Source organism: Zonotrichia albicollis, chromosome 2 (assembly GCF_047830755.1).
Source record: "Zonotrichia albicollis isolate bZonAlb1 chromosome 2, bZonAlb1.hap1, whole genome shotgun sequence".
Taxonomy (NCBI): domain Eukaryota; kingdom Metazoa; phylum Chordata; class Aves; order Passeriformes; family Passerellidae; genus Zonotrichia; species Zonotrichia albicollis.
The window spans coordinates 103,190,202-103,206,891 of NC_133820.1; the positions used below are offsets into that span (position 1 = coordinate 103,190,202).

Below are 16,690 nucleotides of genomic sequence, written 5' to 3' on the forward strand. Positions count from 1 at the left end.
GCACATTAGTGTGAATGATCAGTATTCATAAATCAACAATGTAGGGTTTATTATAGAACAACTTAGTTGCAAAGGAAAACAGGTAGGGAGCTGTTTTGGTGGTTATTATCTATAGTAATACAACATGAAAGCATTGCAATCTGAAAGTGCAGCATCACTCAAGGACACAGACAAGGAGAAAAGGAAATTTCAAGGAAAGGAAATTTCAAGGAAAATAAAGGAAAGGAAATTTCAAGAAAAGGAAATTTCAAGGAAATTTCAAGGAAAGGAAAAGGAAAAGGAAAAGGAAAAGGAAAAGGAAAAGGAAAAGGAAAAGGAAAAGGAAAAGGAAAGGAAAAACAAGAGTGTGAGCATCTGTACAGTCTTGGTCGAAGTGCTGGTCGAGTCATGAGGGAAGTCCCGAAGAAGTGGTGGGGAGGAATCGGTGGAACACAGAATCTCTTGTGTTTATATTCACTCTGGGTCAGATAAATATAAATCAGGTCCCTCCTCAGGAGCAGGGAGCTTCATGTAGTACTGTAGATCATGGGGCACTTTGGGAGTCCTCGACACCTTCTAAGGCAGCACAGCTGCCCATCCTGGCAGTGCATTGAGTCAGTTGTGCCCCATTGTGTCCCATCAGCAGAGATGAACCCTCTCAGGTCACACTCAGAGTTCCCAGCATTTCCCAGGAAGAGGAGAGGGAGCCCCACAGCCCAGTGGTTTGTGCAAGGAAGCACAGCTTAGCATGACACGGGGCACAATCCTGTCCGGGGGATCCAGCTCTTATCTCACTCACAGCCCATCATTCACCCTGTGCCTTATCAGATCAGAGCTTTAGCCGTTACACAAATAAAAGTTCACCTACTCCATCTCAACCAAGCACCCTGGCATCTCCACAAATGAGGAATGTTTTGAGTCCTTTTCTCTTAAGCGGAGGGAAGCTGAGGGAAAGATGTTAAGCTTTTCTCCCTGGTGCCCCCTGAGAGGATAGGTAGGAATGGCTCAGAGCTCCTCCAGGGAAGGTTCGAGCTGGGCATTCGGCAGCATTTCCTTACCAAGAGGGCGCTCTCTGTGACAGGCAGCATTTAGCAGTGATTTGTCACATCCCCTGGCTGCTTGGATAGAAGCAGTATTTTTTGCCAGTCGTATCTGAGTTTCCAACAAAATCAATCCTGCCCATGTTCTGAAAATGTAGCAGAAGTGTAGTGATTAACTACAATTACTGATTGATGAGGAATTTATTTCTTTTTTCCACATCTAGATGTCATGGCGAAATGTAGCACTGCAGGCTAGATACCCTCCCGGTCTTCTGTGTAGTCATGTCCCAGGCTCGGATCTCTTTGACTTCACGTTATACATTCATCATTGGGGATTGTGGTTTTCCCATGACTAACAAAAACCAACTGGTTGTTTCCATCCAAGTCTTCAGCTAATAACATTATTGCTACTCATCCCCCTTTTACTTGCATTTTATCTGTTTTTTATTACTCAGAATGCTGACTCCTGCTTTGTTCATTCATGGTAATAGCTGTAAAGTCAACCCAAGGCCAGCTAATAACCTGTTGTTTTCACTTGATCCTGAGCTTTTCATCTCTTTCTGATTTGCCAGTGCTTTCACTCATCTTACAGTTTTAAAATTAATTTCCAGCTACTGTAGTTAATAGGATAATTTCCACTGAGAATGGAATCAAACACTTAATTAAATTCCAGATAAACCAGGTGTACCCCATTTATTAGGTTTCTTCTTAGTCAGACTAAGTAAATTTTTTCCATGCTATTGTTACCTGTAAGTGATTTTGAGTACTTGGAGGATTGCCTTTCAACCTAGTGAAGAAGTTTTCTCAAAGGAGGTAAAGAAATCCCACAGAGATTTTTTGCTGAATTAGCAATTACAGAGCATAGGTAAAGAACACATCTCAAGCAACTGCAGTGAATAACTTTTTTTTAATAGACTTTTTTTACTGTATGGTTAAACTTTCTTTTCTAACTTGTTTAGAACTTTTTTTCATTTACATCCAGGGATTAAATTTGATTTATGAAATCATGCTAAAGTTTCATAAGTCTCCCCCCCTTTCAGTTAATATTATTGTAAAAAACACTTGAATATAGTTTGCAGTTCTATTTTTTTTTTATAAGCAACATGTAAAAAATTACCATATTCACTTATGAAGTCTCTCAGTAAAAACGCCAGCAGGCTTTTGAAGGCATGGAGTTCAATCATCCAAGACAGCTATTTTTTCATTCAATTCCTTCCCTTAGGCCTCTAAATTATTTTCTGAAATGGCCTTTTTCTTATTATGCATTAGTAACTGTAACAAATAGAGCAACAAATGTTACCTAACACTGTAGCTATGGAGAGCTCACAATTCATTGGAGATACATCTAAATACCCCCGAAAATATTTTTACCTTATGTAACATATTCCCAAATGTTTTCCTCCTTGTTATTTTATCCCTAATTTAGAAACTTAAAAGTTTCAAATAGACAAGCAACTAATCTTTGTATCTCAGGATGCTGTTAAAGATTAAGGAAATAAGACTGAGCCTATTCAGCCCTGAAAGTGCTTCCATTTCAATATCATGATTTTCTTGACTGAATGCCTGAGAACATGACTGTACACATACTCTTGTTTCTGGATGCTGATGACCTTCAACAGCTGTCAAAACTGTGCAAGAACTTCCAGCAGGTAATGTCATATATTGGTGCCCATACTCAAGTTTATTGTTAAGAAAAAGGTGAGGTGGAGCTTCCCTTCAGTTTCATCCAGCAGGACTGTCTGTGTTTCTGCACAGCCAGATACAGGGAGCAGCACAACACACACACCTGGGCACAGATCAGTAGCAACAGGCCATGTCCTCCATGCTGTGGACAATCTAAAGCCAACCCCCCTGTCTGGCCAGCTGCAGCCTTTCAGAATTACTTTTCAATCTGTTCACTACGGTTGGCAACTGAGATCCTGGCAAAAGAAAAAAAACTAAAACGCCAATACTCTAAAAGACCCAGCCCCCGCCCACCCCCTCTAAACTTCTATGCAAAATCTTCATATTTGATTCTAGACTATATCAACATTTTCAAAGAGAAGGGGAAAAAGAATCATCTGTTTCTGCCTGTTTTGTGTCTCCTCCCTTCTGCATGTGCTGGGAGCCATTTATGGATCTTGCATGGACCATGAGTCCATGTGCCATTTTTGCTAATCTTTACCTTTTTGGAGTGTGTTGGAGATTTTTAATTTTTTTTAATAATCCAGACTGTTAATTGGAATTGCACAAAGAACACTGCAGCCCAATGTCTTGTGTGTTTGTGTCAATTTGAATCAAAATACTGTAATATTTATGTGACAATAATGAACCTCTGATAGAATTTACGTAATTAGAGATGGGATGTGCAAATGGGGCATATTCAGGAGATCAGGTATAGCCTAATGAAATGTAAATCACAAAATATATCTGGAAAATATTTTTTTTTAGTTATGTAACAATGAAGAAGTTTGGGAGAGGGTTTAACTGCTAAGAAGGAAACCAGCACTTGGTAAGATGACATTTTCAGTCATCAAGAACTTCAATGAAAAGCTCAAGAGGAGGTACAGAAAACAGAGTGAATGCCTTTAAGTCACTTAGAAATTATCAGTCAAGATTCTGGTTTCCCATTTGTTTCAGATATTTTTTCTTTCTAATGAAACAGTTATAAATAAGTAACTTGAGAATTTTAAGTCTCTCCTCTCATCATATAATACTCAAACAACACCACCAACTCACAAGTAATTTTCCACAGATTTTCAACATTCCATCAGGTTGGGGGAGGGAAGTACTACTCCATTTTTCTTTTTAGGCATATTTTATTCTGATGTTCAATATTATTTTGTGCCCAGTGAGTGGGTTTTGTCACGTTTGTATTTCAGTCTTTTGTTTGGGCTGTTCAGTTGTAATACTGCAAATAAATGCCAGCAAAGAAACTGCCTTCAGTATGAAGAGCAGTGTTGGCTTAACCGTGGATAGACCTCCAAAGACTCTCCAAAAACAACTTTCAGCCATTTGGTTTTAAATTAAAAGAAGCAACAGAATGTATTTATAAACTGAATGCAAAGTTGTCAGCAGAGTGTTTGGAGTTGAATAAGCTTCTCTTTCAAGCTGCAACAAGCACAAATGCAGGGATTTTTACTGAATATTTACATTCCACATCAGTTTCCAGTAACACAATAGATCATGATAGAATGGAGCCCAATCTCCATTTGACAAACAGAGTGATTTCCATCTTCCTAAATGTCAATGACCTTGGAATTCAATGAGAAACCAGGCAACAGAAATTTGGTGAAGCTCTCTATATGTAGAACATTATATTTTAAAAGCAAGAAAACAGATGGCACTGAAGTCAGCTGTGATGTAACCAGACACAATTCCCATTCTGTGGGGATGCTGTCTCTTCTTTCAGCTAGGCTGAATTTGCAAAACAAAGTTACTATTGTGGCAATGAAGCTCTCACGCCACGATGAGTTTGCACAAAGGCAGGCAGCAAGCCTGCATTTATTTGATGTCATCGGGAGAAGCATAAAAGAACAAGTGAGCACAGAGCAGGTGGCAGCTCCTCCAGCAAGGGAAGCAAGGTCAGGCCCTGCTGCATTCCTGTGCAGGAGACATTGGAGAAGGGACTTGGAAATGTATTTTGCTGCTTTAGCCATTGTACTTTGCAGCTTTCCCATGAGGTACATGCTCAATTCCAGCAAGCAGTCTTCCCTGCAGATATGGCTGCACAAGCTCCCATCCCAAACCTGATTCCTGTTCCCACAGGCACAGGTTGTCTTGCTGGACTGCCCAAGATGACCATGGGTGCAGCAAGGGGAAGCTCAGTGATGGTGTTTTCTCTGTTTTAGGAGGGGCCCCACTGTAGCAGAGAGCCTGCAGACACCATTCCCATGCTCCCTGGGCTCCTGGGGCTGCCGTGCTGTTCTTGTCTCTCCTGAGCTACTTGTGGCAGGTGTAGTTGGCCATCGCAATGCTCAGATCCTGCTGATGGTGGCCAGTGCTTCCTAGTGCCCTTCTCAGGTGTGGCAAGAATAGATGCCAGTACCTGCTGCATAAGACAGGTTGTCCCAGGGGTTCCTAGAGTGTCACTGCCAAGTCATCAGGCAGCTTGGGATGCAGCTCAGGCTGCAGCTGTGTGCAGATGTTGACTAATGCACTCTCCACATCCAAATCTGGATGTCCTGAATATTCCTTCCATGTGAATACCTAAGTCAAAGGACAGGTTCTCTGTCTCTGCTCCTTTGGGCAGGAGCCTGGATTCACAAGAACACAAAAATTTGTCAAAAAGCTACAGGAATTTCTGTCTTGACCTGAATCTCCATCTTAATCTGATGGACACAACTGTTTAAGCACTGAGAGTTTTTACTGAGATGAGGTTTGAATAAGAAGATCCAAATGGAAAAATACTGCAAATTTCCTGTGTTAGTTCTCTATAATATCAAGAGGTACTCATAACCAAGGAACTCAGGTGCAAGTGAAGAAGCCCAAAAGCCAAAAGATATCAAAGTTGAGTTGTGAGCGTGTGCAAAATCACAGCTCCTGTGTCCTGCCCATTCCTCTCCCAGGTGAAACACACCCCCTGCTCCAGTCACCACAGGGCATCCAAAAAGGTGGGAGATGCTTTTGAGCAGACCCTCATCTGGTGAAGATCCCAGCTCTACAGCAGAATTTCCCTGATGAGTTTCCTTGGATCAAGCTGGGACTTTTCACTGAGGGAAAAGCCTGCCCTTCCGGTGTTCAGCCACGATACCACGACAAAATCCTTTGTCCTGCAGTCAGGATAAACTTGGCAAACGAGATAAACTTGAGATGGAGCTAAATCCAGATGATTCTCTAGCAGCAGTTTTACTTAATCTTGAAGTAATTTTAGTTGGTAGCTGACTTATGTAGCCTGATGCTAAAATTCTTCTCAACTGTATTTTTATCTGCTTCTGAAGCATGCAAAGGAGTAAAATAACATCTTACTTATTTTTTTCTGGAGTAATAGATGAAAAAAAATAGCACAGTATCACATCTCAAAATCATAGTCAAAATCTTTTCTGCTTTTATTCTATTTAATGCTTAATATCTGGCAAAATACAATAAATAATTTTCAGTCTAGGACAATTAGATGTTATGCTCAATAATAAAATGTTCAGAGAGGATGTAAAAATAATATCTTACTATTTAACTTCAATGACAAAGCAGGTCTCAGTTTTAGACAGCTGAGAAATTTTCAGCCATGAAAGACAAATTAACATATCCTGCCCTTTCATAAACATACATCTATCATTGAAACCAACAGAAGACACAACACCTCCCCACACACACACGTATATGTGCCTACCTTAGAGGGCAGAATTTGGCCTGGATCTTACAAAATGGCAGTTTGCAATTGACATTCATGTGTGTTTAATTTTTTAACAAACAAAACTGCAGAATGCTCATGTATTTTACATTTTCCAAATCCTGTTACTGCAACTTATATGAAACATTAGCATATAAAAAGTCATCACTGTACAACCACTTTTTTTGTCCAAAAGTCAGTGTCAGAACGATAAAAAACAGCTAATTAATTAAAAACAGATTTATTGTTAATGTGCTGATGTTTGCATTAGCTGTCTTCTAGTTTAAGCACAAGGAATCTATTAAAACATAAAAGGCAAAAGTGGCTCAGAAAAAGACAAACTCTCCAACAACATACTTGTAGCTTTACTAACACTTATCTGACACTACAGTTAATTGAAAACCAATGTAAACACCATGAGGTACAGATACCACTGGACATTCCTCACAACTGTGCAAACTGTGGGCCTCATCCTGCAAACACCACTGGCTCCAGAGCTTTGTCCCAGGGCTGGTCCCACTGAGTCCATCTGCAACACCCTGCAGCAGCCCCCACCCCTGGCATTTGCAGGAAGGGGTCCTGTGGACTCTCATGTCACGCACCAAATACATGTAAAGTGCCTCAGATTTCAAACTGATGCAAATTTACATCTCATTTCTTTAGACTCAAGAAGCAGACATAGCTTCTCTAAAGTCTTATATAAATACTCCCTCAAAATTGTTAGAGGGTTTTCTGTTTCAAGGTAAATCTAATAAAATATTTTAACTGCTTTTAAATTAGGCAAAGAGTGCTTGAGCTGCTTTTTGTAAAAAAGTAACAATATTCCTTTGCTGTAAGATATTCTACATATCTCCAGTCACTTTCCCTTTATTTTACAGAAAGTAAGAGGCAGAGCTATTATTTTGTTGATGCAATTGCCTGTGAAGTTCTGAAACAGCCCAATGGATTTTTGTGATGATGCTGAATCTGAAATTCATTCCTTTTCACAAGACTTTTCCCCTAGACTGTTTTATTCTGTTTCTTCAGTCTTTTCAGAACTAGCTCCAGCTGAATTATCTGCCTCATACTTTTTATCAAGAGCATCTTCAAAGGGTTTCCCACTGCAGTCATAGGTTTTACTTGTAGGTCCCATATGTGTTCGGATGCGAGCTCCTGGCTGGTACAACTGCATGGCTGGACGATCCTAGAAGGAAAGAGATAATGGTTAATGCTCTGAGAAACCCATGTGGGACACATATGTGGAATTTTAAAGTTTTGAATCTTTATGAAGAAAGTAGATTTTGTGTTAAGTTACTTTACATTTTATAAGAACCAGGAAAAAAATGGCATGTAATGAAAATTGACTGGGTATTCAGCATCTAGTATTCAGTATGTGTGGTTTATAACACTATTCTTGGGAGCCAAACGTTTTGAAAAAATGAAAAATGCTGCAAAAATTAAAGATCCTATGATACATTTGACATAAACAAGAAGAAATACTGCAGACAATTATCAAAGATGTTCTTTATAGGGAAAACAAAAGAAATGTTGCTACCTTCACTAACATCAGCTGAGAAGAACAATAGCCTGTGCACTTGCAACTCTGCAGATGAAATGTCACACATTACATATAAGCATAAAAATCCGAGACAGACCAAACAACAGCTCAGCAGGTAGCAGCTAGAAAATTATCTTCAACTGATCATCAATCATTACCCAATCCTTACCAGAATTTAAACATGCAATGCACATTTGAATTATACACATCAGAATGAAATAGCACCGTTTTTGCTCCACTTTATCTTGCCTTCCATCCTGAGTATGAGAGCAGGGGAATTTATGTACTGATAATAAACAAAGTAAGCACAATTTGAGCATGTGCAGGCTCTGTGAGTGACCCAATCATACACATGCTCTGATCCTGAGAAAATGGAAGAAGGAACCAGTTTACATGGAAAAGACGCCTCAAACCTGAAAATGCTGATGCTATTCAGAGCACTCTTTATTTTTGAAATTTCATTAGTAAAACACACCAGTTAGAAACTCTGCCTAAGAAGTCTTTTCCTGATAAGGGTTTTTTACTTTCACATAATGTTATGAAGCAACCGAAAGCTCACCAATACCCAAGCTTTTTGATCAGTCTTGCATTAAGTTCAGTAAACAGCCAGCAGCCTACTTAAAGACAGTGGCAGAACACTGAAACTGTCCTACATCAAACTATACCAATTTTCAATTGCCTTCATCATGAAATGTATAAGTAATATAATAAGTAATAATAAGTAACTTTTAAGTAATAATTGATTTTTGTTCTTTCATTCTTTTTCTTACTCCCAATATGCATTTCCCCTTTTCTTTTCTTTTACTTTCATCTTTTTTGATCCACCTGGTTTTTTTTCTCCTTCTCTTTAGACCAGATGTCAAGATTCACTATGGAGCCTTATGACACGTTAGTGCTCTGCAGTGTGGTATGAAATGCATAACACACCTTTCTAGATCCCAAACAGCTGCATAAAAGTAGATCCCCCAGCAGTGCCCTTTAGAAAGTTTAAGATAAAGGGTCCAAATGACTTTTCCTACCACAGCCTTTGTAGCCTGTGGTTTGTATAAAAGCTATCACATTACTTACACTGGAAATTTCCCATTTTCTAATTAATTCCTATGAACTTCAGAAAGCGGTTCCATCTCTGACTAAAAATTTGTATTGGCACTGTCAATGCTATACCTAAGTTGTAAAACTGAGCCCCTAATCACATGTGTGATAAATACTCTAAGGAAAAAAAATCACCACACTGCAACATGCCTTACTGATGGATGCTTATTTTTTTAGGGAAAAAATCCAGTATTTTAGTCTTAAGTGTGGACTAATCCAGGGACTCAACAAGGTACCAGAAATGTGATGCAAAGAAATAAAAAGCCCCCTGCACTCACCATCTAGTTCCAAGGCTAGAGATTATTTTGACAGATTTCAAGAAGAGCATGGCAAGAATGAGGAAAATAAAAAAAAAAAAACAACCTCCCATCTTCCTGTTTCTGAACTTGTAAGGGGATAGAACATAAATAAATAAAGGTAGGGTAGAAAGTAATCTTACCCCCTAAAGAGTTGCAGCTGAGCCAATTATTAAGGATTAGGAGCAGGCCTGATGTTAACAGGCTGCAGCTGTAGCCAATCAGAAGAGTGCTATAAAAGAGTGGGTTGGGTGGTTGAGGGGAACTGGAGTCATGTGGCTGTTGTGGGGATAAGGAAGAGGCAGTGCCTAGAGGGGCTGCCTACAGGAAACATCAAGGAGGTACAAAACTCTAGCAATATGGAACCCTTGCAATGTTATGACAATAGAACTCTTGCACTAGAATGACAGCATGAGTCATTATAGTGACTGTAGTCATTAATCTGACTATTCTACAGAAAAATGTAGAGCTACTGATGAGGAAATGGCTAATGTGTAAATGCAGATAAATCTTAGTAATCCTGCCCAGCTGATCTCTGCATAAAAAAAAACTCAGGGCACACCAGGCTTTCTGTGTTGGCACAAGATGACTTCCTTGGCATGCACAGTGAGCCCACCTGAACTTGTTCCCTGCACACTCCATGCAGACTCACTCTGCATGTGACCAGTTTACTCTTGTCAGCCTTAGCCCACAGTACAGATCAGTCACTTGCTTTGAAAGAAGAGTTTCACATGCAGAATAAATTTCTATGCTAACAGTGTTTTGGTCATCTTTTGTGGAAAATCTAGGATCAAGAGAGAGAGAGAAAGGGGCTGACAAGGAGAGCCGCATCCTGAAAAGACTCTGGCACATCTGTGAAATCAGCCAGCCTGAGAAAAACAATACCCGGATCTCTGGGAGATAATAGGGGACAGCTCTGCACACTATGAGACAGGCTCTGCTCACACTGGTTTTGCATCTGCTCTTTCCCTGACAACAGCTATGGGGTTAAATTTATCTTGATGAAATGACAGCCTTTTCATACTGGCAGGTATGTAATACTGAAGAATCCATACGTTCGTACTCTCTGAATTAGCTATTCATTTAAGTCCTTATTGTTGCTCTGCCAAGCAATGCCTGGCAAATCCATAATATAATTATTTTATGAGAGTAATGGAAGTATGTTTTTAAAATACTAACATGCCACAGTTTTTAAATTTCATTACAGATCAGAAGTGTAATGATTTTTAATATACTTATAAAATGTAAGGCTTCCAAGAATAGTATTCTTCAAATGACAGGGTTGAAATGAAGATAGAAAGTCTTCTATGTATTGTGAATATGAATGAGCCTGTAACCTTAAATTATTTTAACTGCTTGTTGTCCTTTGACAACAACCCAGAAACGAATCTGGGTTTTACTGAAAATGAGATAAAGAATTCTTTTGAAAAAGCATCTTTATGCTGAATTTGCAGAATTTAAAACCTGTGATCTTGAACCATATTAACTAATGAAAGATTATCCTAAATGAATAAAAGAACCTTATTTCTTATGCGCTCCTTTTTGGATGCCATGTCATCACACTTGTCCTCTTTACCCAGTTTGTCTACTGCCTCCACAGTGAAGCTGTAGTTGTAGTTCCCTTTCTTTCCTCTGTCTTGGTTGTATCCTTTCCCCCATTTCAGCTCTTCTTCATTCCTTCTCATAAACTTGTCAAACTCATAGTGAGTTCTATGCTTTCTGCCATCATCCAATCGATACCTTTGTCTTTCAGGTTCTTTTTCTCGAAATCTTCTCTCCAAATCTCTTTGCTCTTTGTCACTATCATTTTGTGACCTATGAGTATGTATGAAGAGAAAGAAAATCCAAGCAGTTAACAGTGAAAAGGAGCTACAGAAAGACAAAAGTCAAAGCCTTCCTTTGACTTCAGGAATGTGTAGATAAATTATATATCAAGGTTGTTTTCTTCTCATTACAAAGGGTTAAATGCTGAATGTCTCTCCCATGTATGTCCACCCATGCATTTGGTTGAGAATTGCAGACAAGCTTTACCAAGCTTTTGTGCAACTGTTGTGGAAGGCCCATGCTTCACCTTCTACCCGTCTGAAATCCTATCAATAGTTCCCCAATACCCTTCACATAAACACATGCTGCACTATTAGCTCTTGTAGCCTGGTGTTGAGGTGAGTCAAGCATGGATGTATTCCCTCGAACAGGAACATTCAGGATCTGAAGGAATTGTGCAGGTATCATGTATGAACTTGTAAATGTTATGTCTCTGCATAACAAAACTTATTTACTGATATCATAACTTGCAGAAGACATTTGTGGAATAGTTCTGTTCCAGGCTTTTGTTTATCGTGTGTCCAAACAATCTAGCCTCCCTTTGCAATTTTATTTCAGCAAAGACCATTACCTTACCACAACATGATATTTCATTTCTGCTATGCTGTAAATTGTTTATATATAAAGACTATTGGCAATATTTTGCTGCCTGTCTGATAAAATTCTCAGCTCTTATTCACTTCATTGTTCCAGTTTAGCAAATGGGTGTTTCTCTCATACGGCCAGACTGCAAATAATGAAGAAAGATTACAAAATAGATTGAACTTCAAAAGGAACAAATATAGGCAGTTTCTTTTCATTACATATGTATAAATACTTAAAATTGAAACAGCAAGTTACTTTTGATAGTCTCTTCATATTTTGGGAAACTGCAGATAGAATCAGAGAGGAATGAGATTTTTCAATGGTGTGTTGGTCAAATAGCGATATGCTTCTCATTTACAATTATTTAAGACAAAAGTGTATCTATATATAAACTTCTTTTTCATATAACAGAAATGTGAAAATTGGTAGCATCTGTCAATGCCAACTTGGGCATTAGTGGGGCTGCCAAAAAAGGGTCCCCATCTCAGGAGGAGCTGAAAGTCAGAGCAGAACCTGAATGGGAGGCTATTATTCAGCATTTCACAAGACAGAGCTTGTATCAGCATAACACATTCACCAAGTGGAAGCAACATCCCAGCTGTCACAGACACCTGAACCAACCACAGTTACACTGACCCTGTACCTGTAGCATGGATACATTTACATAAAATACATGTTAACTAAAGGGGTATGTGGCTGGAAATTGCTTTGCTTCATGTTTAATATGCTATTCCAGAAGCTAACTCCAAGTCCTAGCAAGGCTCAGGGCAAGACCTTCCAAAAAGCCAGAAAGACTCTCTCAATTTGTGGCTGCAGTATTGCCTGATACTTGTCAGTTCCCTTGTCTGTTACTGTTGGGGAGGAAGTGCTGTGTCTGAAGGCAGGCAGGGGACAGGGATACAAACTCCTGTTCCAAGAGTGGTCAAAGCAGATTCCTAAAATTCAGTCACAGTGAACAGGCAGGCAAGAGTGGAAATGGCAGGGTAAGCAATTTCAGAGTATAGCAGAAGACAAAGTTACACAGTCAGAGAAAGCAGAAATGAATAGAAGTAAAGGGAATGGAAGCACACTTCTGTTTGATGCAGTTTCAAATTCACATTTGACCACGTAACTTAAGCACCTACTGAGATTTTGATTTGTGGTAGGAAGCTTTTGCTACCAAGCCTTTGACATGGTTTCAAACAGGAAATTCAGTCTCCTGCAGGTAGAGCTGGCAGTTATAGCTTATTACCAATTTCTGAGTCAGTGACAAAGTAGTTTTTAAATCTCAGTCCAGCTGAAATAGCTCATAGCTTGCTACCTACCCACTAAAAATCAAGATGAAATCAGCACTTGGAAACACAAGGTAATGACAAGGTAATGCCTACTGTACTGGTGCAGCCAAACAGATTCTGTTTTACATGAGCAAAATCTACATGAATGTCTTATTAAACTTACAGGATCAATAGTAAACAATGTTACATGGCACCACCGAAAGTTTAATCCATAAAAAGCCAGGGAAGTAATCCATAAAAAGCCAGTGGGGTCGGGGTCAGCATCCCTGGAGGTATTTAAAAGACATGTAGACATGGCACTTAAGGACACAGTTTATAATGGCAGCTTGGCAGTGCTGGGTTAACAATTGGACATAATGATCTTAAAGGTTCATTCCAACCTGAAAGATTCTATGAGTAGCAGACAACTGATTTGCCCCTGCAAGTGTTTCTGCTGAGCCTGTTCTGCTTCCTTTCTTGAAGACCATCAATAAAGAAGTTGCTGAATATTTTAAATTTCAGAGTTTAAGGACATGAAATTTTTCAGGAACATTCAGAACATACATATTTTTCTTCATTATTTATCTTGCATATCTTATGGGTAGATCCTGCTTGCGATGGGACTCATGTGCCAATGGACAAGAAAGAGAACCAACTGCTGAAAACACTTGTAAGATGAGTCATTTCCAGGCTACAGCAGTAATAGAACAGAGCTATGCCTTTTGTTTTTTCCACTGCAAATGTAACACAAAATGCAGCAGGAGATAGAGACAGCCTACTGCACGTATCTATCATAAGGCTTTCATTCACACCTTCACGATTTTGCCATTGTCCCACTCACCTAAACATTTATATGTTTATTGCAGCCAACCCACATGTGAAGGAAAAGTATGGCATTGTGGACAATTTAGTCTTCAACATGAGTAATGGAAGGAGAGCCTTACCTGAGCTCTTGATGGGGAACAGGTGAAATAACAACAAAATGACTTGAATGACTTGAGATTTCATGCAGAAATCCTTCCAATCAGGGATTTCATAGCATTTCACCAATGACAAATTGTATCCACTAATACTGCCACCAGGTCAGTAAATTGTTACAAAACACCTTTTACCAAAACAACAGGAAGAGATTTGTTCACACACAGAATGAAATTGGTTCTTTGGTGACAGAACATCTTGTCAATGCACCACTTAAATATAAGCCTTGTGATGAAAGCATTTAAGATCTAAATTAAAGACTAAAAGGTAAATTTTACTTACTTTTCCTTAATTTCTTTTAGTGAACTCTCCAAAGATTTGGATTTTATACTCCCAGATCCAGGTGATTTATCCCATTTATTTTCCTCAATGTCAGCTTCTTCACCTTTGTGCTTTTCACTGGCCAGTTCATCTCCTTTTTCAGGCTTCTTGAGAAGCTAAGAGATATTTGTTTATATTGTGGTGCAAAATTCTTCTCCTCTATTGTACAGGCATTTTAATAAGTACTAAATATATCAGTAACTTGCTAAGATTGGAGATACCTTATTTACATGCTAGGAATATATTTTACAAAGCATGAAATTTAAGGTGATTTTAAAAGGGTGGTTTACATTTGCTAAGGAGTGACAGTCCTTATTAGGCCTTCAACTTCACACTTTCAAATACATGGAGAATACTGGAGAAAGCACTTACCTATTCTTCTCAGAGCACTTACCTACTCTTCTCTCCTGAGTTATAAACATAAAGACATTATTATGGTCTGTGGTTTCTTAGAAATCATGTAACAGAGCTCAATGTCATTGCCCATAAAATAAGAAGCAGAACCTCTACAATACTACAAAGAGAGCAGGATTAATACTTCACTCCTTGAAATATTATATAAAACATCTGTCACATGAATTGAGATAGACAGGCATGTAGAAGTAGGTGCTTAGTACATCCTGACACAAATACAGATGGGGAAAAACTTGTGATATTAGCAGAAGAGAAGTCATTGCAGTTTCACCTTGAAGATTAGGATTTTCAAGAAGTCTGTTCCTTTCATAGCAACCCATACAGGGTTTCAGCAGTATTACAGGCATAAACTTTATACAAAGACCAACTGTCTCAAATATTACCCTAATATCAATTCTAGGCAGAACACCTCAGTCTTTCTATTCCACCATTTTGTTTCTGAAATGAGCACAGATTAATCTTCTCAAATATTTGAAACTTCTATAATGTTTCTCTCAGATAATATTTTCCTTTACTTTCAGAGACAGAAATAGCTTTCAGATACAGATATGTAATGAATACTGGGGCTTTATGGACAAGCATTTTTAGGTAATATATTTTAAGGATTAAGCCCTTTTCCTGTGAACTTCTGGAGTATTTTTTTAAAATGCCCAGATATGAAAAACATGTAATTCAGCTTCAGAATTTAGTATTTTTATACTTTTAGGTGAAGAAAACTGTTTTCCAAGAACAAATGGGGAAAGATGCCAGTTCTGTGGCTTCTCACCACCACTAAATCTGAGTCAAGCTCTTGCTTTATGCTACAGATACTTATACCAAATTTCCTCTTCAAAACAGCCTATAAGGTCTTTCCAATAACAAAAAATGTGGTTCAGATTAACAGTTTTATCTATGTCATCTTGCAGAAATAAGATGGTTTTATATGGCCTGACTTCTTAGCACAAGATACAACCTCCTAAGTGATGTCATTAAAATCCATTCAGATTGCTGAAAGTTAGTGCAACTTGAAATTAGCAAGCAATTAAAATACATCAGTTCTGACCATAAACATAAATATGTGTCACTGCATACATGGCCAAATGAAGATTTGCATGACAGAAGGTGTTAAAGCTATGTTTCACAGAAACACAGAATATTCTGAGTTAGAAGAGATCCACAAGGATCATGAAGTCCAACTCTGAAGTGAATGGCCCACAAGGGGATCAAACCCACAATAATCTTCCGACAGGCTGGCAAAGGACAGTTTGGTTCTGTCAGGTAATACTGGCATGGAATGCTGCAGAGTTGTATGAAGATGTCTGAGTTACCTGCCCTAACTGCACCAGCACACCATGGTAGGTAAGGCCATCAGTTTCAAACAACACTTTATCAAAGCCCTATATTATTTTCCCTTCCAGTCAAAACTGGCTTGGTGTTTCCACGCTGTGCTGTTGTACACTAAATAAACATTGAGATACCAAAGAATTTCTGGACAACTTCAAAAGAAGAATAATTTTTTTCATTGATCTCAGTTACCTTGATCCTTATTTCTTTTTCAGAAATCTTCTTTTGCTTCTCCACTTCTTTTCTTTTACGTCTTTCTTCTTCTCTGCGCTTCCTTTTCTCTTCCTCCCGCAAACGCTTCTTCTCCAATTCTCTCCGCCTCCGTTCTTCTCTTTTCTCTTCTCGAATTCTCTGAAGAGTTCAATAATGATTAATTGTAAATTGTCCAACAGAAAACCATATGAAACATAAATGTGGAACTTCAGGCAAAAGTCTGAACGTACCTGCTTTTCTAATTTTCTATTTTTAATATATTCCAAAAGGGGTGTTGTTCTTCTAGCTAAAACACAAAAAATTTGTGATATAGTGTTCAACTCCTAAAATGTACTCATTTCTTTACTTTAGTATTAACCCCCTTTTTCTATCTTTATCTGAAAGGGAGCTAAGTCATTGATAAACCTATCGGTTTCCTGCATTTTTGAAGACATTCCCATCATTCTGCTTTAGAAATACTTAATTGCTTTTTTATTGTTAGCATTAGAAGCAACAGAAATATGCTGCACGATTATTTGATATTTAAT

At 38.5% G+C, this 16,690-nt stretch overlaps 1 protein-coding gene across 5 annotated transcripts in view; it reads right to left on the reverse strand.

Annotated features, from left to right (window-relative positions):
• Window positions 1-6,022: 6,022 nt before the first annotated feature.
• Window positions 6,023-16,690, reverse strand: part of UPF3A (UPF3A regulator of nonsense mediated mRNA decay) — a 30,288-nt gene continuing 19,620 nt past the window's right edge. For 2 of the 5 annotated variants that reach the window (XM_026794054.2, XM_026794055.2), the window contains 5 exons: window positions 16,394-16,449; window positions 16,143-16,301; window positions 14,175-14,329; window positions 10,773-11,067; window positions 6,023-7,510 (listed from right to left, as the gene is read on the reverse strand). In XM_026794054.2, coding sequence (XP_026649855.2) covers window positions 7,337-7,510; window positions 10,773-11,067; window positions 14,175-14,329; window positions 16,143-16,301; window positions 16,394-16,449 — 839 coding nt within the window. In that variant the 3' untranslated portion in view covers window positions 6,023-7,336. The remainder of the gene's footprint in view (window positions 7,511-10,772; window positions 11,068-14,174; window positions 14,330-16,142; window positions 16,302-16,393; window positions 16,450-16,690) is intronic. The other 3 variants (XM_074535906.1, XM_074535905.1, XM_074535907.1) reach the window with 3 other exon arrangements.